Source organism: Littorina saxatilis, linkage group LG14, assembly GCF_037325665.1.
Source record: "Littorina saxatilis isolate snail1 linkage group LG14, US_GU_Lsax_2.0, whole genome shotgun sequence".
NCBI lineage: Eukaryota > Metazoa > Mollusca > Gastropoda > Littorinimorpha > Littorinidae > Littorina > Littorina saxatilis.
The window spans coordinates 20,849,251-20,873,879 of record NC_090258.1 but is presented as its reverse complement, the minus strand read 5'-3'; the positions used below and the strand labels follow the sequence as shown (position 1 = coordinate 20,873,879).

The 24,629-nt window shown below is 44.7% G+C and overlaps 1 protein-coding gene across 4 annotated transcripts in view; it reads left to right on the top strand.

The window, feature by feature from the left end:
- LOC138947331 (signal transducer and activator of transcription 5B-like) overlaps positions 1 to 24,629 on the top strand; it is a 115,584-nt gene that overhangs the window by 34,568 nt on the left and 56,387 nt on the right. For all 4 annotated transcript variants that reach the window (XR_011449620.1, XM_070318780.1, XM_070318779.1 and 1 more), the window contains exons 10-15: positions 1,364 to 1,525; positions 2,770 to 2,904; positions 16,981 to 17,176; positions 20,148 to 20,228; positions 22,011 to 22,103; positions 23,636 to 23,774. Coding sequence is in view for 3 of the 4 variants with exons in the window: in XM_070318780.1 (XP_070174881.1) it covers positions 1,364 to 1,525; positions 2,770 to 2,904; positions 16,981 to 17,176; positions 20,148 to 20,228; positions 22,011 to 22,103; positions 23,636 to 23,774 (806 nt within the window). In the remaining variant the exon portion in view is untranslated. The remainder of the gene's footprint in view (positions 1 to 1,363; positions 1,526 to 2,769; positions 2,905 to 16,980; positions 17,177 to 20,147; positions 20,229 to 22,010; positions 22,104 to 23,635; positions 23,775 to 24,629) is intronic.

The following is a 24,629-nucleotide window of genomic DNA, read 5'->3' as shown; positions in this document are numbered from 1 at the left end:
ATACCACGCGATACCATGGATGATTCGGAGCAGTAAAGTATATATGGCATGACCAAAGTAAGGAGAATTTGTCATGGGATGTGGAAACAAAGCATGGGAAATTCACCATGGGCAGAATAACCAACGCAAGCCCAGAAGTTCTAGAACTACATTTTGTGTCAGTCTTGGCAAGGCCAGTTTTGTCCAGTTCTGGAAAAGACATCATGTATTCATTCACCCTGTCGAGACGAAATACCATGCGATTCCATGGATGAATCAGAGGATCAAAGCTAATTTTTTTTTTTAAATGTCTTCACAACGTACAGATAATTTATAACGACATAATTGTCATCACAAGACAGGTACTACACATACTTTGTTTTTCGTCTGCTACAAATCTAGTTTTGTTGGCTGACACGGAGTGAAAAGAAGCTTCAATCGTACCTTCATCAACCGGAATAAATGCTCAATCCACTGTCATTTCGTCACTGAACATTGTTTTATTTTCTTTCACTTTTTGGTTAACATTGAAACGGCAACCCAAAAGAGTGTTTCAGCTGTTTCAACACACGGGTTTATAGCTACTACTTTCGAGTTGCTTGTTCCGCAGTCTAAAATGACACCGGAAGCGAAAAAAATTGTCGCGCAGACTGTCATAAAAAGACGTCATGACAAAGTTACACGCAAAACGAAAGAGACTCTGACGTCATTTCTTTTTGGTTCGGTGGGTTCCGTCTTGACGAGGCCGCGTGAGTAGCCAAAACGTCTTTGTTCTCTTTTGGCATTGCAGCTGTGAAATAATCAGTCTTGTGTCTCAGTCGTGTAGGTGCAGAGTTTGCTTCTGCAGTCGTTGTGTTCGTGTTGATGACGGCTTCGTGAGACAAATCAGCGAATTTATCGTATGGAAGAGATTTCTGTACAAAACACCGACAACAGGAGGCATTGATGCGTTTGCAGTTTTCTAAAGACTGAAATAAACTGCATGTGGTTAATTTCATCCGTTTTATGCTTGTCGAAACGAGCCCTAAGGCTTTAGAATAAAAGATTCCACGCATTGCTTGGCCATCTGATCACAGATCTAGATGAGGTCGCAGTTTGTAGGTTTAATCTATGAATCGGCACGACCAGAGATAGATCTGCATCTATGGTACGACCTTCCAGATTATCAACAGCGGGTTCATGGTCGGAATCAAGAGGTCAAATTTGCATGGCTTCCAATCATTTCATAAAAGATGTTCTTTTTCTTGTTTCTGCGGCTGCGCAAGTTATTTTGCCTAGGTCATGGCCGAACTTTAGGCCTACGGAGAAATATCGCTGGATATTTTCTCACTAGAATAACAGAGACAAAGAAGGGAAGTCATGCTATACGTATTTTATTTGACAGGTGCGAGTCTCTGGCGGAGATAATCTGGTGCATCCGACAGCAGATCAAGCGCATGGGCATCCTGCGAGCTCAGCTTCCCATCGATTTGCCCATCGGTCGACCCGACCTGCTCCCCGAACTGAACGACACAATCACCGGCATGCTGTCTTCACTCGTCACCAGGTGAGGTCGCAGGGCTGGAAGGGCTTGTTAGCTGTGGTGCCCCCACGATTAAAATCAAAATTTTACTAACAGATTTAAAAATGATTGCAACGTAATTCCTCAATGATTTAAAAATGATTGCATCGTATTCCTCAATTTCTCCTGAATCCAAAAATATATACATATGGATATGTTTACTCTAAAAATGGGCTCAGAATGACAGAAAATACCCCCCGCGGGTTAGGGGGAGTCCCATATTGGTTGGGACTAGAAAGAATTTACCCGATGCTACCCAGCATGTCGTAAGAGGCGACTAACGGTTCTGTTTCTTCTCTTCTTTTGTCTTATTTCTGCCTTACCAGTCCTTTCACCTATATTTCCTTCCAAGAAAACTCTCCCTACTATTCCCTGCAGTTTTCCAATTCTTTTCTTGTCTTATTTCTACCTGACTGGATCCATCACCTTTATTTCACTTACCAAAAGTCTTCTTTTCCACATCCTTATTTCTCTGCACCCCGCATGTCGTATGAGGCGACTAACGGATTCTGTTTCTCCTTTTACCCTTGTTAAGTGGTTCTTGTATAGAATATAGTCAATGTTTGTAAAGATTTTAGTCAAGCAGTATGTAAGAAATGTTTAGTCCTTTGTACTGGAAACTTGCATTCTCCCAGTAAGGTCATATATTGTACTACGTTGCAAGCCCCTGGAGCAATTTTTTGATTAGTGCTTTTGTGAACAAGAAACACTTAACAAGTGGCTCTATCCCATCTCCCCCCCCCCCCCCCCCCCCCCTCTTTCCCCTATCCCATCTCCCCCCTTTCCCTCGTCGCGATATAACCTTCGTGGTTGAAAACGACGTTAAACACCAAATAAAGAAAGAAAGATGACAGAAAATAGGTTAAGTAAGTACTGCGTTCGCACGCTACGCGCAGACGAGCATGACTCGTCTGGGTTTTTTGGTGTGGTTAGTCGAGACTATCTTAAAATAGTCTCAGCGATGACTGTTTTTTGGTGTTAATCTGTTACTTTGATGCTGACAGCTTGACTAAATGTTTTTATATCGCTTCACGCGACTTGTTAAGACCTGATTTCGCCAATTTTTTTCCGGTTGTAAAAAGGTCCAGATTCCACTGAGCTGTAAAAGAGAGAGCAGAGCTAGTCTCTCACCCAACTGACAACCTATGGAGGGGGCCTGCTTTGCAGGTGTTACTGTTTTTCCAAAGGTAAGCCGATTTTAAAAAACTTTGTTTTTTGTTTTTTTGCAGCACTTTCATTGTGGAGCAGCAGCCCCCTCAAGTGCTGAAGAAGGAATCACGCTTTAGTGCCAAAGTGCGACTTCTGGTGGGAGGGAAACTCAATATCCAGATGTGCCCCCCACAGGTCAAGGCCACCATCATAAGGTCAGTCGGTCAAGTTCATGTCAGTAGGTCAGGGTTGTATTAATTGGTCGAGTGCCTACTACTTTTCTCAGATTAAATTACATATAGCTTACCCAACTCACATATAGCAATTAACCCTGGTTCAGTGCCAGTAACGCTGTACGCGTCCCCTTGGTAACAAGGGAGACCACTCTAAAAAAGAGTGACCAATACCCATAAGGCCAGACTAACACCCCGTCTGACATCCGTATGCGTGCGCATATGCCGCCATTGTATCATTCCAAACTCAGCGCTCAGCCTAGCTGGTCGCGTTTTCTGTACGCTCTGGCTGTTTTCAGCCGTTGTTACTTGGTCTATGGACTGGGTTTCATTCCTCTTGGTTTCTACTTGTTGTCTTGTCTTCGCTACTATGTTGGGGTGAGATCGTTCTTTATTTTTTCATGATTTTGTGGGCGTTTTGGCCTTAATTTGGACTTGTGAAATCTTTTGTTGAAAATTTTTCGTGAGTTGTTTTTTGATCATGGCGGATAACGCCAAGAAGAGGCAGACTCCTAGACAGGTTGCTGCTGGGTCCCCGCCTCCTAAGTAAACGCCTAGGGAAGCTTAATCATCCGGCCATGCGGTCGTTTTCGGTTCTAGAACCGACTTCCAAGAAATGTATTTATGTATTGGTTGACTTGCCTTCTACCTCCATTTTACCTGTTAAACCTTCAGACGAGGTTGCTTATGTTGACAAGCCTGTTAAAGGGGCTTATGTTTCCGTTATTCCTGGCCTTGCTTCCGCGGACGTAGCGTCGTTGCTACTTTCACTTAGTTCACAGGTTTCGTCGTTGGCCGAGGAGTTTTCGTCCACGAGAGCGGAACTGCGTGCACTTCCTTCCGGGGTGACTGGGGTGTCTTCCCTAGCCAATGTTCGCCCTTCCCCTTTGCTACGGTTACTCGAGCGGATGTTCTTGCTTCGCAGGATGATGTTATCAGGCCTTTCCTTCCGGCGAGTGTTCCGTCTTCCGGCGTTTCTCGTCAGACAAAAGGTATGTCTGCTACACAAGTAACCAGGTTCTCCGGCCAAAGTGTAGCGCGTCTCCAAGAGGAAGTAGCCCCGGGCATTGGTCGCAGGGGTGAAAGTTCTGATACTTGGGCTGGCCATTATACCGAATCGTCGGTCGGTCAGTTCAGGGTAGGGACCTTGGAGAGCGAACGGAAGTTTTGGTGCACCCATCCCCGTCACACGACGCTGGACAGGGTGTGCAGCTTCCGCTTCCGCCCTGGGGGCAGGAAGAGAACAGTAAAGCTGGCTCTTTGTCTGACTATGACAGTCAAGCAGGGGGTCAGCTTCCGGATTGCACGGGTGTGCATGATGGCTGTTCGGATGAAGGTGCTTCCTCATTGGCGGAAAGCACTGAATTCAGACTTCCGTTCAAGTTGGCAAGTGCAGTGGCGCTCGCAACTGAAACGGCTTCAATCCACTGCCGGTTCCGCTTCCGCTTTTGTGGCTGTGTCTTCCGGTGGCAGGATGGTATAGCCTTCTGCCGTTAACACTGTGGCGTTTGGTAGTCAGCACTCATCGGCCTTTGGTTTCCGGTTCCGCTACGGCGGTTCCTCTGCTTTTACACAGGCTGCATCCACTTCCTTTTCCAGTCGTTCACCTGGCATGAGGTATGTGGATGGAGAATCCGTTCACGGAGTTCCGGCTTCCGGGAATTTTTTCCCAACCTTTCCCGGTTTGCGGCAGGTGTTGCCTCATCGGGATTGGTTTCCGGTTCTCATCCTTTTGAAGTTTGTTGGGATGCTACTGAACAGGATTATGAGGATATGGAAGACGAAGCTTCTGAGTCAGATGGAGATGCCTCTTTTTGACTTTCAGCTAAGCTGCCATCTTTGTTAGCTCTGGTAGCAGGGGTTGCTACACGCTATTTCCCCAAAGGGGTAGCAGTAGCATTGTCATCTGCCCTTTTCTCCTCCATCTTTTTTGGCGTGTTTTGCTCCTTCTCAGGAACAATCTGCGAACTCAAACGATGTTTTTTTGCCCCACCTCTGCCTTTGCTGGCATCTCATGGGGAGGCTCCTGCTTCAGCTTTGCCGTGGTTTGCGTCATTTTCAGCTGTTTTGAGTTTTCTAAGGAAAATCTTCGAACATCAAGTTCTTAGATCCTCCATCGGGGGCGTGTGAACTTGTGCAAGTTTTTTCTCAAACGAGTCTCCTTTGTCACCACTTCCTTTATGGGCAGCGCTCGGCTAAGCACCTGCTGCGGCGTTGCTTTAGCTTGCGTCACTGGCTCAAGTAGCGCATCACTCGCTGAGCGCTATCCGTAGGCCTCGGGTAACTCCAAGCCTAAGAACTTAGTTTATTCTTTTGTTCTTTCTACGGAACCGCCCCCGGGTTCCCCGGAATTGACGGACATCCATCTGGATGTTTATAGCAAGGAGAAACTGTCTTTCTGTAAGAACAGGGATCTCCTGGCTGTGGAAGAGTGTGGCCACACTTCTTCATGATTTTCGCCTTTGAACAAGTTTTTCATTTGTTCTCTTTCTTGTGGGGTTACGTCCTCGCTGGATATCTTTGTGTTCCGTCAGGACGCAGATACAAAGGATGTAGCTTTGCTGTTCGCCTGAGAATAGGTCTCTATCTAAAAGGATTATTCTTTTGGCGAGACTTTAATCTCTTCTTTGCTTGAAGGTTCTCTTTTCGAGTCCGCTTCTATGCACGCGGACTCTTCTCTAACAAAGAGAAGCTCACTGCAAAAGGAAAGCGCATGACATGCCTTGGCTTTTTCTTGTGATCAAAAGAAAAGCTTCAGGCTCGCCGTTCACGGCTTTAGCTTTTATCTTCATGCTTCCTTCGCGGCAGGGCTCTGTGCCCAATATCCACCTCTCTTCCCACTGGGGGCAAGTTAGCGGTGGGGGTCGGTGGGCACACAAGAGCACACAAAAGCACGTTTTCTCTCACACTCCCGGCAGTTATGTCAACTGGAGTTTTAGTGCTCGGCATCACCCTTCTTTCCGCCTTTGTGTTTTACCACAACGGTTGGTGGGGATTAGGACTCCCACTTTATGGAGGGAGGCACTGGGGCCTTCCTTTTGGGTCTCTTACTGAGATCGTATGGAGGTTACTTCCACATTTTGTTTCACAAAATAGATCGGAAGTGGCTACATTTTTTTGGTTTTTGAGCTTCAGGGTTCTGATTTCTATTCTAAGTCAAACGAAGTTTTGGCCGGTTTTGGTCTCTTTTGAGGAGACTGTGCAAGCGGCTCTGTCTAGAAGCCCTCTGCTCCAGGTGGAAACTGGAATTGTAGGGCTGGGACACATTAGATGGTTAAGGCAGCACAGCTTTGATATGGCCCTTTGTGGTCGGCTGGGCGTTGATCAGTCAGACAAAGGGCTAGAACGTGTGTTGATTCAAGCAGACAACACCACAGTGGTGCTTTATTTCTACAAGCAAGGGGGTCTCTCACTCCCTATCGCTTCCTCATCGAGCAGGAGAGGTTCTGGTGTGGTTTTACCAACACGAGATCTTATTAGCAGCGAAGTACCTTCATGGGAGGCTTAATGACTTGACGGGCTCTCTAAGTCTGTCAATCAAGAATGCCCACTCAGAGTGGACTCTACCTCACCACGCGCTTTTACGCCTTCGGGTGAATTGGAGAAGCCGCTGAGAGAAGTTTTTGCCTTTTGGTACTATCGCCTTTTGCTTATGTTCTTCTCCCTGTTTCCTGATCTCAAAGCATGGAAGATCAATACACTTGATTTTACTTTGAGCGGCCTGCAGGTCGCATAGTATGGGCCCGTACAATCTTGGTTGCCAGGCCTCTTAAGGCTGGCAAGAGGGCTCCGTTTTTTCTCACACTAGTGCCATACGAGTGTCTACTGTACGGGAATCATTGAGACGCTCATGGGCTTCTGCCTAAACTCGGGATTTGGCCCAGAGATCTCGTAGGGGTTTAGCGTCTTCGTTTTACTTGTCACTTTGACTGGCTTGGAACAAATGGCGTTTTATTAACGGAAAGAACTTCTCTTCTCTCCGTTCAATGCAGGTGGCGATCCACCTATCCTGGCTTTCGAATTTTCTCCCACGTCTTTGTTTTAAGACGTTACGCGATATCAGTTTCACTGAGCCAGCTTGGTCGCAATATTTCTCTTGGGGCCTCTTTAGCCAGCACGTTTAAGGGAGCCTCCCTTCGGCTGGCTGAAAGCAAATCCCCAGCTCCGACTTGGGCTTTGCTCTTAGTTTTAGAGCTTTTGACTTCGGATTTTTTTATCCTTTACAAAATGGCCTTGCTCATCAACGCAGAAAGCGGGCATGCTCACTCTAGTAGCTTCGTAGGGAAGTGGAGTAAGTGTATTTTCTGTCTAGTTTTGCTATAGACAGCTCTTTGGGTAAAGACTGATCTATGGCTCTTAGGTTTTCTTTCTAAATTTCTGACAAATAAGCGGAAACTGGAGAAACCAGCTCCGATTCACAATCCAAATTACTTAGCAATATTTTGGCTCCTCCAGAGCCATTTTTAGCCATTTGAACTTTTCAAGTTTTGAAAGCTTTTTTGGATTCGCACTGATCGTTTTAGGTGGTTTGTTTGTTTGTTCGTTCATGGGCTGAAACTCCCACGGCTTTTACGTGTATGACCGTTTTTACCCCGCCATTTAGGCAGCCATACGCCGCTTTCGGAGGAAGCATGCTGGGTATTTTCGTGTTTCTATAACCCACCGAACTCTGACATGGATTACAGGATCTTTTTCGTGCGCACTTGGTCTTGTGCTTGCGTGTACACACGGGGGTGTTCGGACACCGAGGAGAGTCTGCACACAAAGTTGACTCTGAGAAATAAATCTCTCGCCGAACGTGGGGACGAACTCACGCTGACAGCGGCCAACTGGATACAAATCCAGCGCGCTACCGACTGAGCTACATCCCCGTCCCGTTTTAGGTGGTTAAAACAAAGGCTCTTGTTCGTTTCTATCAACTCCGTTGCGATATAATCTTGAACGGTTGAAAACGATGTTAAACACCATATATAGAAAGAAACAAACCCTAAGAAAGAATATCTAGCAGCATTAGTAGAGGTAATGACTTTTGGAAGTCAACCTTAGCTAGATGGACTGCCACATTGTTTAGGCATGCTTTCAAGTGGTGGCAGGAAAGGGGGCAGTCAGTCCTCCCTCTTCAGGCAGCTCGGACTCAACATTCCTCTCTTGAGCAAATTTGTTGCTCCTGGTTATCCGGATGTATATATTTATCTTCTTAGAGCCCTCAGCAGTTTTCTGTTACGGACTCTGCACACTCGATCTGAATCTCAGAAACTTCTTGTTATCTCACTCATCATGGTGCGGTGTAAGGATATTTCGAAAGCCTCGTTAGCCAAGTGGTTCTCCACCATAGTTAGACAAGCTTATATCTGGTGGCAGAGTCAGTCAGGTGATGTCAGGGCAGTCTTGCCCTTTTACTACAGCCAGGTCTCATGAGGCAAGAGATTGGGCTTCCTCTCTAGCTGTTCTTCGATTTGGTCGCCTGGCAGAAGTTTTTGAGTCGGCTTACTGGCTTTCTACAGATGTTTTGATCGATGTCTATCTCAGAGATGTCTCCGCACTGAGACAGGAACCGGCACAGTTGGCCTAGTGGTAAGGCGTCCGCTCCGTGATCGGGAGGTCGTGGGTTCGAACCCCGGCCGGGTCATACCTAAGACTTTGAAATTGGCAATCTAGTGGCTGCTCCGCCTGGCGTCTGGCATTATGGGGTTAGTGCTAGGACTGGTTGGTCCGGTGTCAGAATAATGTGACTGGGTGAGACATGAAGCCTGTGCTGCGACTTCTGTCTTGTGTGTGGCGCACGTTAAATTTCAAAGCAGCACCGCCCTGATATGGCCCTTCGTGGTCGGCTGGGCGTTAAGCAAACAAACAAACAAACAAACTGAGACAGGATGCTGGTCTGGTAGTGGCAGGACACATTCTCTATTTCTGATTGGGTAAAGTGCCCTCCACCTCTATTAGCAATCTGCTATATGTGAGTTAGGTAAGCTATATGTAATTTAATCAAAAATTTTAGTAATAAATTTTCATTTGATTAATATACTTACCCAACTCACATCGTTTATTCCCTCCCGCCTCCCCGCTGTAGGGGTATATGTTCCTAAAAAAGAAGTGAGTTAGGCTTCGTTTGGAATGATACAATGGCGGCATATGCGCACGCATACGGATGTCAGACGGGGTGTTAGTCTGGCCTTATGGGTATTGGTCACTCTTTTTTAGAGTGGTCTCCCTTGTTACTAGCACTGAACCAGGGTTAATTGCTATATGTGAGTTGGGTAAGTATATTAATCAAATGAAAATTTATTACTAAAATTTTTGATTTATTGTGTTGATCTGATCGTTGAGATTTGGCATTAGATTCAGCAGGGCGTGTCTGCATGCGTGTTTGTAAGAGCTTTTCTTAGAAAACTATACTGGACAGTTCTTCATGAACCTTTGCATTCAAAATCTTCCATATAATATCCCCAGATTCTTTTTTTTTTTTTCATGTTTTTGATTTGTCTTTGATGGCATCACATCAGGTTTACAAAAAAAGTTGAGGCGGCACTGTGGCGACCTCATTTTTCAATCAAGTTTATTGAAAGTTTGGTCAAACAATTTTTGACCCAGTGCGGACAATGATATTATATTTCATTTTGTGTGTTCATTAAAATTCTAAAAAATGTATTTTTTACAAGTAAAATGACTATTTCTAAGAATACTCACCTCAATTTAACTAATAGGAGTTACCTTACTTACGAGTGCTAGACTGAGAAGCGTCCTATGTTACCAGTACTAGACTGTAAACAAGGTCGCTAACTCTAGATTTCCGTCGGTATACCATTTAGGGGAGTAGTCTCCCTTTGTCGGTAGTACCTCTCTGCGCATGTGCCAATGCCCATAATCCCCAGTTTCAATTCGAAGCTATTAAGTCAATAGCGGGGTTGGTGGGAGGGTCTCTGGTTAAATTGAGGTGAGTATTCTTAGAAATAGTCATTTTACTTGTAAAAAATACATATTTCTTTCGAATACATCACCTCAATTTAACTAATAGGAGAATAGATAACAGGCTGGAGGGTTGACTTTCGATCGGTAATCTAGTGTCACCTCACCCGACTCAGCCCATTTTTCCGGAATCCCCCCTGTAAAATCGGGGGAAGAAAAGGATAGATCATCGGACTGAGAAGCAAGAAATCCTGAGTCGGGCGAGTGGCAAGTTGCATTGTTGCCACTGTGTCAACTTGCTCCAGAAAGGGACAATCGAAAGAAAGTCCCACCTGTCAATGTAGAGCTGGTTTCTACTCGATGGTCGTTACTATTCCTCTGATCACTTGTCTTTATCAATGTTGGGTTATGGTTATGACTTGCCATTATGCGCCTTGAGCGACCCAACTCCCCAGCAACGTAAAGTTCTGCAGGCGGATCAGGTGAACGACCTAAAAGATGAGGAATGGTCAGAGATAACAATTCCTCTAATACCTTGAACTTATCACCAAGGTGCGTCTCTGCGACTGATCCTCCATTTAAGGGAGATTGACAGAGTTTCCAGAGATCCTGTAGAATTCTGGTCTGAGGCACCACTTTCCATGGCAAACAATTGTGCCAGTCGCATGAATGAATATATATATCCTCTCTGAATTTACCTCTCTAATGAGGATGGTAGGCACAGATACCAGTGTAAATTCAGGCTGACTTAGCTGTTCCTCCTGCATGACAGGAAGTAAGCGCAAGTGCGCTCAGCAGTACGGTCACTGTCTGCACCTTTCCTGTGCCTGTCTCAACGCATGTGGGGGCTATAAGCCTACCCTTAATGGTTATAGGTACCATTTGTCCTAGAATAGCCAGTGAAAGACAGCCAGCTGTATTGCCTTTACCCAAGGGGAAAACCTGCTTCTTACTTTGAAATTCCACACTTATAGCGTGAGGGGGTCCCCAGTGACCATGGGCATCTCTGAGCCCTTATTGGCTGAATGACCGCTCTTGTCTTACTCAAGAGGGTGCCATGCCTGGCATGCAACTCACTGAGAGGTCCCATTTGTGATTTCAGCAGGACCGTTTACTGGCTTGATCAGCCAGGTCCTTGATCTAGGTTTTCTGTAAACATGGTTGTAGGTGGCATCTGCTGGGTTGTCTGCCCAGCATAGGTTTTGTGGGTTCTGGGACACTCTAGATTTCTGTAGAGCTCACAAGTTCTTAGATGACTATGCAGTGATGTTCTCCGGCCTATGGCCGAAGGTGCACTATCTTGGGCTGATGCAAAGTTCTGCCCCCTGGTAGTTGAACTCACAAAGATGTCTTATGTTGTGATCTCAGTAGTACTTCTGCCTAGATCACCCAAGTCCATATCTGGATTATCAGTAGGCGTGGCTGCGGGCGGCAAGTGTTGCATTGTCTGACCAGCATAGCTTTGTGAGCTCTGGGGCACTTCAGCTGTTTGTGGAGCTGGGCTCTAGGGTGACTATGCAGAGTTGTTTTCAGGCCCCTGCCTGAGGCAGGAGGTGTACTCTCTTGGTCTGATGCATAGTTCTGACTTGACAAAGGTCTTAGTCAGCACCCGAGTTGCCACGTTTCTCGCCCAAAAACGACGCGTAGCCGTAGACTGGGAGTGAGTGAGATAGGCTGGTGTGGTATTCCTGGCTCCAGCTAGGATCTCACTGTGTCTCTACCTCAGGCTCTTCGAGCGAGGGAGAAAAGGCTGGTGTGGTATTCCTGGCTCCAGCTAGGATCTCACTGTGTCTCTACCTCAAGCTCTTAGAGTGACACAACTTATACTCACCCAATAACCTTGTGTCACCGTAGACTGGGAGCGAGGGAGATAGCCTTGTGTGGTATTCCTAGCTCCTGCTAGGATCTCACTGTGTCTCTTTCCTCCAGCTCCTTTAGCTTTTGAGTCCAGGCATCTGAGAGTCTACATATGGATGGGATGGACACATTCACCCACTGTCAAAGGTATTGCCGCACTCATTATGCCTTTCGGGGGAGGAATACCTCTAGGTCTTATCTCTGTGGTCCAGGGATCTTAGAGCGCCAGTTGTAAGAGGCAAACGAAGCTTGTCCAATTCAAGGTTCGGTTGGAAGGGGTGGCTGAGCCTTCCCAAATCCAAGTGTGTCTGTGGCCGTACCCAATACCCCTAAAGGTAGAGGAAGCTCTTCTTGTTCCAGGAAAATTTGACTCAATGATGGAGGGACGTATGGTTTACCGAGTCCAAGATGTCTGGCAGCACTAATCAATCCGCATGGGCTGAGAGGTCCTCCTTGATCTATGAAATCTGGCCCATGGATCTCATAGTGCGGATGGCTGGCCAGACCTCAGACTATCTCTCAGTGTCCTTCCTGGAAAGTCCATGGAAAAACGGGCGGAGTCACCTCGGGAGACATTCCCTCTTTAGTCAAGTCTGTCCGTCTCTGAAGCATGACGTAGGTTGAGTGCTGTCCCTGTTGAAGGGTTTTGCCTTGACTTGGTTTGTTTGCTTTACGCCCAGCCGACCACGAAGCGCCATATCAGGGCGGTTCTTGACTTGGTCCAAGGATGATAACCATGAGGTTTTGTAGCCTAAGGACTGCCTGACCCTGGGGTAGGTTGTCTTCCAAAAGCTGCTGATCATCTCAGGGGCACCTGCCCAGTGATCTTAAACGGCCCATCCCTTCTCTAGGACGTCTACTGTCGTCTCTCCTGTTGATGCTTCTGCCAGAGTTGTTACCATTATCAGTCGAGATGTGACCTGTTACAGGTGTCGGACATCCTCTGTTGAGTGTCGACTGTACAATCTGACATTTCTATCATCATCCCCTGGCTGATGCGGGTGTCAGATGACATTCAGGAAGAAGGGGCAACTCTTACAAGTTGTTACGCTGAGTCCGTCCACAGGTCATGAAAGCATTCTGTACTTGACGATCTCAGAGCACTTCTTCCCCCGTCTCTGCGTTATCTCCAACAGCTCCCCGCCTTGTGATGTAGCCTGAACATGCTCACCCGTGTTGCCCGACGCTTGTATGGCAAGATTCTTGGGCCTGTTACCCTGTTGAACAAGCTCCACTCCAAGTGTGAGTGATCTTCAGAGTCGTTTCCTCAGGCAAATGTCTTGAGACACTTTGATTCCTCTTATCTTGGTACGCAGTGTCTGTCTTGTAGCTGTGTATCCGAAGGAGACATCTAGAGACCTCAAGAGCTTGCAGTATGCATGGAAACTGATGTGACTACTATACCCTGTTCAGTTGTCCACCGCTGTTTGACTGGTGATCTGTATGCAGATTGCAGGTGCCATCTTGTTACTGGTAGGGCGGCTCCCCGGTGTGAAGGTTGTAGCCTCTAACCATTAGCTCTCCATTCCAGGTGATGAAGATAACTAGGAGGCTCTAGGCATTCTCCTCACACTCCCAGACTTCTGTGTAGCCGGGCACTGCTGAATATGGTCAGGCGTGAAGTGTTGGTCTAGTTCCAAGAGCGTTAAACATTAGGTCTTCCTCAGTCCGTCAGGAGGTGGTAGACAGGCAAAGGGGGGCGGGAGCTGTCCTTCCGGTGCTGAAGCATCACTACAGGCAGTTTGCAGCACTGAATACTGGTAGTCAAAATGCATGAAGCCACCATCATGATGGGGAACCCTGGCAAAGATAGTGGTGGGAGGGGCCCAGTCCTGTCAACAGCCGTGTTTCGGGGTCACCTCAAGGGAGAGGTTGCAGACGAGGCTGTAGCTACCTCAGGGAGATTCTACTCATGTTACGCCCAGTGGACGTCTTGCCTGACAGCTGGAGGGTCTGTCATAAGCTGTCGCAACGATCCTGGGAGTTATCAGGGCGAAAAGGAAGCCTGTCTCTTCCTGTGCTTACTGGAGGTATTCCCCCAGAGCGCCCGACATTGTCTGTTTGGTAATGTCTACGTATATATAAATACATGTCAATATGACTTAATTCCCCCTCGTACTGATAACGGCATGGATGTGCCAAGAGTTTATCCAGTACCTTTCTCATGAGAGTAGCCGCTCTGTCTAGGAGGCATAGTTAATTGTGTGTTGTAACAACATCCGTTTAGCAAATATGTTATATTTTCCATAATATGAAATGATAAACATTGTATCCCTTGTATGAACCTGACTAGAGCCAGTGTTATTTAAGGGCGGCCTCTTATTGTTAGGTCCTGTTGTCTACTTCTGAGAACCTAGTCGTAGGATTAGGTGACAACAGTAGAGATGTGGCCTTGTTAAAGGTCAAAGGCTTAGGTTTTGCCTACGAACCAGGAATAAGTAGAGGCATGACAACATTATAGGAAGCTCCCCTGTGAGTATTATTCAGAGCCTTGCTCGATCTTGCATGTTGTGAAAACTCAGCTGAGTGTAATACTCATGTGTTAACAACCAAGTTTATTCATGCCCCTAAGGCATGGTTTCAACTGTATATTATTCATAACATGTCATTCAAGTGTAATGTACATCAATTGTGCACTGGAACAGAACATAAGTATATATGTGTGCCTGTTCTAATTGAATTTGAAGAGCTGTCTCCTGGCACTGTGGTATCAACAGATTTTAGCTGAGTGTAAATCTCAAAGTGTAAACACTTAGTTTATCCATAAGTTAAATCTTTTACCACTCAGATAGCTGATTTAAACACTCCATGAAAATGGAATTTGTAACATCAACTGACTTCTTTGATACCCTTTGCCAAGAAAAAAGGATTATATCCCAATAAAGATGTCCCATCTGTGTTTGCATACACTTTAATTCTTCCTTGTCAATTTTAAAAATTTTTTTTATTTTTTTAATTTTTTTTTAATATATATTTATATATATATATAATGTGTATGTATGCACGCATACAAGTTTACAAGTTAATCAAGTTAAGTTGGCAAGGAAAGTATTCTTTATCCAATTTGAAGAAGTACCACCACGTGGTCTCTGTGAGTCCACCATGATCATCTGATAAAAATACCAAAACCATAATCTGCCAACCGCAGAAAACATCGTTTCCCAGAAACATAGGAGAGATAATTACTTGCCTTTCTCTGAGAGTAAAGGAAGTTCCCTCCGTAATATTCCCGGAGGCGCATATCTCAATCTCAGTGTTTGGTTTTCTTTCCAAGCGGGCGAGGTTTGTTGTTGTTATTCTTCGATACAACCCGCTTTCAGTTCTATCAGCGTTCAAGCGTACTGCGGTCCGTATCTACGCTGCCCGCAAAAGTCATCGCAGTTTGTAATGACCGAAGTATTCATACGCCATATGTAACATTCGCGGGCGCTCTGTGCCTTCAGTTCAATCAGCGTTCAAGCGTACTGCGTTCCGTATCTACGCTGCCCGCAAGAGTCATCGCAGTTTGTAATTCATACGCCGTATGTAACCTTCGCGGGCGCTCGGTACTTTGTACGCCTAAAAATTCGGATCAGAAATGCGCTTCCGGTCGGGATAACGCGCATGGTAAACCTCGCTGTAGTTGATAAAAAGCTGTTAAAACGCAAAAAACTTCCGGGTAATTTCGAAGTTGAAGGTCTTGTTCGTATTCCTACATTGATGTGTAGGGTGACCTGCCGTTGCTTTCCATTGAAAGCGGCAAGGTAAGTTATCGTTCGCGGAGTTCTATTGCGCCAATGAAACCGGTCCAACCGCTGTAAATATCTGTTCGACATTCGTAACGACTGAGTAAAGAATAGTTGTCGTTCAATTGCATGTTCACTAGTTAAAAAAGACAAGTAACGGAGCCTGTTAGGCTCTGTGTGTCAACAAGGTATCATTGATGATTGAAGTACCTTCTACTTATGACCAAGTAACTTTGTTACATTTTTAAGCCGTTTCACTTTCATTTTCACGGTTCGTTACGTTGTTCAACGTGATGAATCATTGAATGTATACGGGCGTAGTAATCGCCCTTAAAAAGGAAAGCCCAAACCGTGATTGAAGGTGAATGTTGTAGTTCCTGTGAAGGAAGTCTTCTTAGACGGGAAAGGTCTAAATACACGTCTAGCTCCCCGTAGCAAGAAATTGAAACTGGGGATTATGGGCATTGGCACATGCGCAGAGAGGTACTACCGACAAAGGGAGACTACTCCCCTAAATGGTATACCGACGGAAATCTAGAGTTAGCGACCTTGTTTACAGTCTAGTACTGGTAACATAGGACGCTTCTCAGTCTAGCACTCGTAAGTAAGGTAACTCCTATTAGTTAAATTGAGGTGATGTATTCGAAAGAAATATCCCATTAAAATTGAAATGTTGATTACAGATTGAAAAATTATTGCATTGTACGAGGTAAAAAAAAAGATCAAATGCGATTTGCAGAGACTGTTTGGCGTATCCGGCCTAAATTACAGCAGCCATTAGAACTTCTCTCCTCCTACGTGGATGCAAGACTGAGCTCCCTCCCTTTTAAACCCCCATTTTCTCAAACTTTCTCTTCAGAACAATTGTAAATTTACCCCCATTTTAAGACTCCCTCTTTTTTCAGACCTGATTTTCCCAGATTTGTGGAGGTCTTTAAAAGGGGTTTTTGAAATCACTTCATGCAATTTGCTTTTAAAAATCTGAACAACAAAGTGACTATGGTGAGATGGCGGGGATGTAGCTCAGTCAGTAGCATGCTGGATTTGTATCCAGTTGGCCGCTGTCAGCGTGAGTTCGTCCCCACGTTCGGCGAGAGATTTATTTCTCAGAGTCAACTTTGTGTGCAGACTCTCCTCGGTGTTCGAACACCCCCGTGTGTACACGCAAGCATAAGACCAAATGCGCACGAAAAAGATCCTGTAATCCATGTCAGAGTTCGGTGGGTTATAGAAACACGAAAATACCCAGCATGCTTCCTCCGAAAACGGCGTATGGCTGCCTAAATGGCGGGGTAAAAAATGGTCATACACGTAAAATTCCACTCGTGCAAAAAACACGAGTGTACGTGGGAGTTTCAGCCCACGTACGCAGAAGAAGACTGTGGTGAGATGAACAAAGTTAAAAAACCCAAAGATATCTGTACTCACCAATACAAGAACAGCACAAAGATAGTAACATACATCACATACTGTCTTGTGCTGTGTATCGGCTAGGACAAATATCTCTTATGTTTTTTTAAGTTTTATCTCCATCCACTTTCACCAGTGTTTAATTGAATCTTCCATGCAGCGAGAGCCAAGCCAAGAACATGCTGCGTAGCGACATGCTGGCCAAAGAGACGACGAGCGGCACCATCCTGAACAACGTGGGTACCATGGACTGGCAGGACGACCGCAACCCGCTCCTCCCCTCCGGCTGTCTCAGCATCCACTTCAGGAACATGCAGCTCAAGGCCATCAAGCGTTCAGACAAAAAGGGCACTGAGGTGCGTTGGGGGGGGGGATGTGTGTGTGGGGGGGAATGTGTGTGTGTGTGGGGGGGGGGGGAATATGCAGCTCAAGGCCATCAAGCGTTCAGACTTTTTTTGTGAGGTGCGTTTGGATGGTTGTATGTGTGTGCGTGCGTGTGAGAGAGAGAGTGAGAGAGAGAGATTTGTCGTAATTTGACGGGCGTGGTGGTAAGACGTCGGCCTCTTAATGGGGAGGTTATGAGTTCGAATCCTGGTCGCTGCCGCCTGGTGGATTAAGAGTGGAGATTTTTCCGATCTCCCAGGTCAACTTGTGTGCAGACCTGCTAGTGACTTAACCCCCTTCGTGTGTACACACAAGCACAAGACCAAGTGCGCACGAAAAAGATCCTGTAATCCATGTCGGAGTTCGGTGGGTTATGGAAACACGAAAATACCCTGCATGCCTACTCAACAAAAGCGAAGTGAAGCTGACTATGGTCTCAGAGTATAGTGTGGGGAACCCAAATGGGCAAACGAGCTCACATGTAACCAGAAAATTCTGGAACGCTGAAGAAGAAAGAAGGTCATAATTTGGCTATAATACTGAACCCAGAGAAAACAAGTCGCGTAAGGCGAAAATACAATATTTAGTCAAGTAGCTGTGGAACTCACAGAATGAAAGTGAACGCAATGTAATTTTTCAGCAAGACCGTATACTCGTAGCATCGTCAGTCCACCGCTCATGGCAAAGGCAGTGAAATTGACAAGAAGAGCGGGGTAGTAGTTGCGCTAAGAAGGATAGCACGCTTTTCTGTACCTCTCTTTGTTTTAACTTTCTGAGCGTGTTTTTAATCCAAACATATCATATCTATATGTTTTTGGAATCAGGAACCGACAAGGAATAAGATGAAAGTGTTTTTAAATTGATTTGGACAATTTAATTTTGATAATAATTTTTATATATTTAATTTTCAGAGCTTGTTTTTAATCCGAATATAACATATTTATATGTTTTTGGAATCAGCAAATGATGGAGAATAAGATAAACGTAAATTTGGATCGTTTTATAAATTTTTGAGTCACTTGAGAAAAAGTGACTCTATGTAATCGGTCAGTGTTAGTCTGTCCGGCCGTCCGGCCAGCCGTCCGTCCGGCCGGCCGGCCGTAGACACCACCTTAACGTTGGACTTTTCTCGGAAACTATCAAAGCGATCGGGCTCATATTTTGTTTAGTCGTGACCTCCAATGACCTCTACACTTTAACGATGGTTTCGTTGACCTTTGACCTTTTTCAAGGTCACAGGTCAGCGTCAAAGGAAAAATTAGACATTTTATATCTTTGACAAACTTTTCTCGGAAACTATCAAAGCGATCGGGCTCATATTTTGTTTAGTCGTGACCTCCAATAACCTCTACACTTTAACGATGGTTTCGTTGACCTTTGACCTTTTTCAAGGTCACAGGTCAGCGTCAAAGGAAAAATTAGACATTTTATATCTTTGACAAAGTTCATCGGATGTGATTGAAACTTTGTAGGATTATTCTTTACATCAAAGTATTTACATCTGTAGCCTTTTACGAACGTTATCAGAAAAACAAGGGAGATAACTAGCCTTTTCTGTTCGGCAACACACAACTTAACGTTGGGCTTTTCTCGGAAACTATAAAAGTGACCGGGCTCAAATTTTATGTGAACGTGACTCATTGTGTTGTGAATAGCAATTTCTTCCTGTCCATCTGATGCCTCATATAATATTCAGAACTGCGAAAGTGACTCGATCGAGCGTTTGCTCTTCTTGTTATTTTTTTTTACAATTTTCAGATTTTTATTGACCAAAGTCATTAATTAATTTTTAAGCCACCAAGCTGAAATGCAATACTGAACCCCGGGCTTCGTCGAAGATTACTTGACCAAAATTTCAACCAATTTGGTTGAAAAATGAGGGCGTGACAGTGCCGCCTCAACTTTCACGAAAAGCCGGATATGACGTCATCAAAGACATTTATCAAAAAAATGAAAAAAACGTTCGGGGATTTCATACCCAGGAACTCTCATGTCAAATTTCATAAAGATTGGTCCAGTAGTTTAGTCTGAATCGCTCTACACACACACACACACGCACACACGCACGCACACACACACGCACACACACCACGACCCTCGTTTCGATTCCCCCTCGATGTTAAAATATTTAGTCAAAACTTGACTAAATATAATAAAATGTGTGCATCATTGGTGTGTGTGTGTGTGTGTGTATATGTGAGTGTGTGTGTGTGTGTGTGTGTGTGTGTGTGTGTGTGTGTGTGTGTGTGAATATGCTGCTCAAGACCTAGCGTTCAGACAAAAAGGGCACTGAGGTGCGTTTGGATGGTTGTGTGTGTATGTGGGCATGTGAGAGAGAGAGTCTGTGTGTGCGTGTGTGGGAATACGCAGGTCAAGACCATCAAGCGTTCAGACAAAAAGGGCACTGAGGTGCGTTTGGATGGTTGTGTGTGTATGTGGGCATGTGAGAGAGAGAGTCTGTGTGTGTGTGTATGTGGGCATGTGAGAGAGAGAGTCTGTGTGTGTGTGTGTGGGGGCATGTGAGAGAGAGAGTCTGTGTGTGTGTGTGGGCATGTGAGAGAGAGAGAGTCTGTGTGTGTGTGTGTGGGCATGTGAGAGAGAGAGTCTGTGTGTGTGTGTGTGTGTGGGCATGTGAGAGAGAGAGTCTGTGTGTGTGTGTGTGGGCATGTGAGAGAGAGAGTCTGTGTGTGTGTGTGGGCATGTGAGAGAGAGAGTCTGTGTGTGTGTGTGTGGGCATGTGAGAGAGAGTCTGTGTGTGTGTGTGTGGGCATGTGAGAGAGAGAGTCTGTGTGTGTGTGTGTGTGGGAATACGCAGGTCAAGACCATCAAGCGTTCAGACAAAAAAAAGGGCACTGAGGTGCGTAGAGGGGGGGGGAATGTGTGTGTGTGTGTGTGTGTGTTACCAAACATTATAAATGTTCTAAACATGTTTGTGCTTTGCAGGCCGTGACAGAAGAGAAGTTCTGTATCCTGTTCCAGTCGGACTTCAACGTCGGCGGGAATGACTTGGTCTTCCAAGTCTGGGTGAGTGCTTCATTCACAGAAATTGCCAATTAAAAACAAAAAAAGGACAATTTATGGTTCCATTCAATGAAAGGACAAAACAAGATATTCGGAAGGTTGTCGACTCTTAACACTCATAAGAGCGAACAATCTTGTCATTGTCTTGTGTTGTGTGATAAAAGATGTTTTCCGGAAATAACTCTCTCGGGAGGATACAGCTAATCCGAAGCGTGGAACATGCTCCGGATGTTGTGAAAAGCTTGTCCGAGGTAAAGGGGCTCTTTCTCTTCCAGGCCGCTGATACTAATGAAAGAGTTAATTATTTTCGAAAATCATCTGTTGAATGTTCCATTCGTTAACCTTTCTTGGAGGCATATATTTATGACTAGATGAATACCCGGGTAGCCGGCTTTGCCGGGAAGAAGTAGAACCAGCTTTGCTGGGTGAGTGGCGCACCGTACGCCGGCTTCGCCGGGTGAGTGGCGCACCGTACGCGATTGACGCCACACGAAGGAAGGGAGATAAACACGCAAAATACTGGAGAAGATAAGGAGCGTTGTGGACAGTGACCTTCTAAAAATAGTAACGGGAATATGGATTGAGCGTTGTGGACAGTGACCTTCTAAAAATAGTAACGGGAATATGGATTGGCGCCACACGAAGGAAGGGAGATAAATGCAAAACACTGGAGAAGATAAAAAGTTACTGGGAATGGATGAACAGAAAAACCAAAATCGGTTCAGCGCTGCGCGCTGAGAGCACGTGTTGAAAATTTTCATCGACCAGGTTGTGTCCGGGGTCTACCTGAATATGCCCACCAAATTTGAAGCAGATCCATCGAGAACTTTGGCCGTGCATCGCGAACACACACACACACACACACACACACATACACACACACACACACACACACACACACACACACACACACACACACACACACACACACACACACACACACACACACACACACACACACACACACACAGAGACAGACAGACACGAGTCGTATATATATATATATATATAGATATACATCTATATCTCTATTGATCTTCGAATTCATATAGTTGAGATACATATTGTTTATGTATTCTGTCTGAAGGGTTAAGTGTTGTATCTTTATGCAAACCTTTGGCATAAACAAATGTGTTAAAGTACTTACGCATTTAATTGAAGAGACATCAGAATGATACTTTTGCCTGTTCACGGCACGAATAAGTATCCATTTTGTTCGAACTTTAAAATTACGTCATCAGCGACGAATACGTCACTACAAGATACGTATACCTTTGACGTAATAACTTTGGAATTCGCACGTGTACATTTGTTTTGATTACAATCAAAACGAAAGTAGATCTAAGCTTGAATGTAAATTTTATTTTTGAAATATTTGCTTTGTGATTCGTAACTAAAATAACCATGGTATTGTGTTGCTTAGTAATTGATGCATGAATTGGCGTCTCGCAGAATTACACGCCCCTGAGGAAGGCCTGGCAACAGGTCGAAAATTTGGGCTGCCACTTGACATTCTTTGTTTGGCTTTTCTTTTCCTTGATTTTGTTATATATAGATGGATATATTGCAGGCGTCGAGTGTATAATTATGTGTGTCTGTGCATGTCAGAACATGTACGTGTGTATGAGTGTGTGTGTGTGTGTGTGACGCATCTTCTCAACCTTTCTTTTTTTCGCCTTTTCACACCATAGCATTCACTTTGTAAAGAGACTTCTTGGTTGATAAAAAAAATAATTTAGTTGTTGAGGTATCTTAATATAATAGTGCACGTCATCTCTCTTTCAGACTCTGTCGTTGCCGGTGGTAGTGACGGTTCACGGCAACCAGGAGTGCAATGCTATGGCAACAGTTTTGTGGGACAACGCTTTTGCTGATCCTGTAAGTTTGTCATGCTTGGTGATCGAATAATTATACTCTGCTTTGAATGTTAATTATATTAGAGGGGGTATTGTAGCTCAGTTGGTAGAGCGCTGGACTTGTTATCTTCTCAGGTCACAGGCTAATTCATCATTCCGCTACACCACATAGGCTGCTGGACGAAGGAGTGACAGTTGAAGGAAAGTATATACAAGTCGCGTAAGGCGAAAATACAATATTTAGTCAAGTAGCTGTCGAACTCACAGAATGAAACTGAACGCAATGCCATTTTTCAGCAAGACCGTATACTTGTAGCATCGTCAGTCCACCGCTCATGGCAAAGGCAGTGAAATTGACAAGAAGAGCGGGGTAGTAGTTGCGCTAAGAAGGATAGCACGCTTTTCTGTACCTCTCTTTGTTTTAACTTTCTGAGCGTGTTTATAATCCAAACATATCATATCTATATGTTTTTGGAATCAGGAACCGACAAGGAATAAGATGAAAGTGTTTTTAAATTGATTTCGACAATTTAATTTTGATAATAATTTTTATATATTTAATTTTCAGAGCTTGTTTTTAATCCAAATATAACATATTTATATGTTTTTGGAATCAGAAAATGATGGAGAATAAGATGAACGTAAATTTGGATCATTTTATAAATTTTTATTTTTTTTTACAATTTTCAGATTTTTAATGACCAAAGTCATCAATTAATTTTTAAGCCACCAAGCTGAAATGCAATACCGAAGTCCGGGCTTTGTCGAAGATTACTTGACCAAAATTTCAACCAATTTGGTTGAAAAATGAGGGCGTGACAGTGCCGCCTCAACTTTCACGAAAAGCCGGATATGACGTCATCAAAGACATAATTTTATCAAAAAAATGAAAAAAACGTTCGGGGATTTCATACCCAGGAACTCTCATGTCAAATTTCATAAAGATCGGTCCAGTAGTTTAGTCTGAATCGCTCTACACACACACACAGACAGACACACGCACATACACCACGACCCTCGTTTCGATTCCCCCTCGATGTTAAAATATTTAGTCAAAACTTGACTAAATATAAAAACTTAAAGCCGGATGGGATCGAACATCAATTGAATTTTTTCGTGATCGATATAATTATTTGCTTTGGATACACTACTCAAGGAAAGTATAAAAAGCCGGATGGGATCGAGCATCAATTAAATTTTTTCGTGATCGATATATTTGCTTTGGATACACTACTCGACATGTCGTGACTATAATGTTACCATGATTTAAGCTGACCATGAGTGGAACTCACTTTACATACAATGGGGAAGAATTCTATCAGAATATTGTCCGTTTGAATAGCGTTGACAAAAGTGACGCACACACACACATGAACAGACAGAAAGACAGACCAACAGACAGAATGACAAATCTATTTTAGATTCATTTAACCAACCTGCTGATTGACAAGCTTGACAGAATTTCTGCTTCTCTTCTACACAATGCTTTTCATTGTGCATGTATTCATATGGCCTGCGCCTGATGAAACTTCATTTCTTTTTTCTTCTACCAAGGGTCGTACACCATTCGTGGTACCTGAAAGCGTACCCTGGCCCAAGCTGGGGGAGCAACTTCACGGCAAATTTCAGCAGATGACCGGCAAAGGGCTCTCTCCGGACAGTCTGGACTATCTCGCTTCAAAAGTTTTTAATGGTCAGTGACTGGATGGGGTTGGGGTGAAGAGGGAGGATATAAAAGGGTTGGGTAGGGGAACATTATGGGGGCCCGGTAGCTCAGTTGGTAGAGCACTTGTGATCGGAAGGTCGCAGGTCCGAATTCCGGCCGGGCCGGTCACGGGTCAACTTTATGTGCAGACCCAGAGACGGAATTAAGCCATGTCCCACCCCCGTGTCACCACAATGGCACGTAAAAGACCTTGGTCATTCTGCCATAAGTGTAGATGGCTGATACCACCTAAACACGCATACACTTGTGTATCCCGTCAAAAGCCGTGAGGGCGTAAAACTCGTATCATATAACCCAATCTCTTGTCCTAAAGAGGCAAAATATTTAGCCTGTAGGAAATAAAGCATTCTCTTTAAAATTATTTAATGGTCGGAGAGGGGTAGGGCTGGGGTGAAGAGGGATCAGAAGGTTTGTAAGAGGGGAGTTGGGGGGGGGGGGGGGTAGTGGGAGGGAAGGAGGTTGAGAGGAAAATGGGGATGTGAAAATATTAAGTGGGTTTTTTTTTTTTTTAATTAAAACTTCAGACTTAAGACTGCGCAACCTGCTTCTGACTGTATGTGTAAGAGAGAGAGAGAGAGATGGATGGATTGATGGATGGATAATTTAATTGTGTAACCAGTGATTTGGTTTTTACAATGAAAGCGAGAGAGAGACAGAAAAGGATGGAGAGGAAGATAGAGAGAAACAGGGAGACAGATTGAGAGTGAGAGAGAGGGAGATATTGAGAGAGGGAGATATTGAGAGAGGGAGATATTGAGAGAGAGAGAGAGAGGGAGATATTGAGAGAGAGAGAGACGGAGATATTGAGAGAGAGAGAGGGAG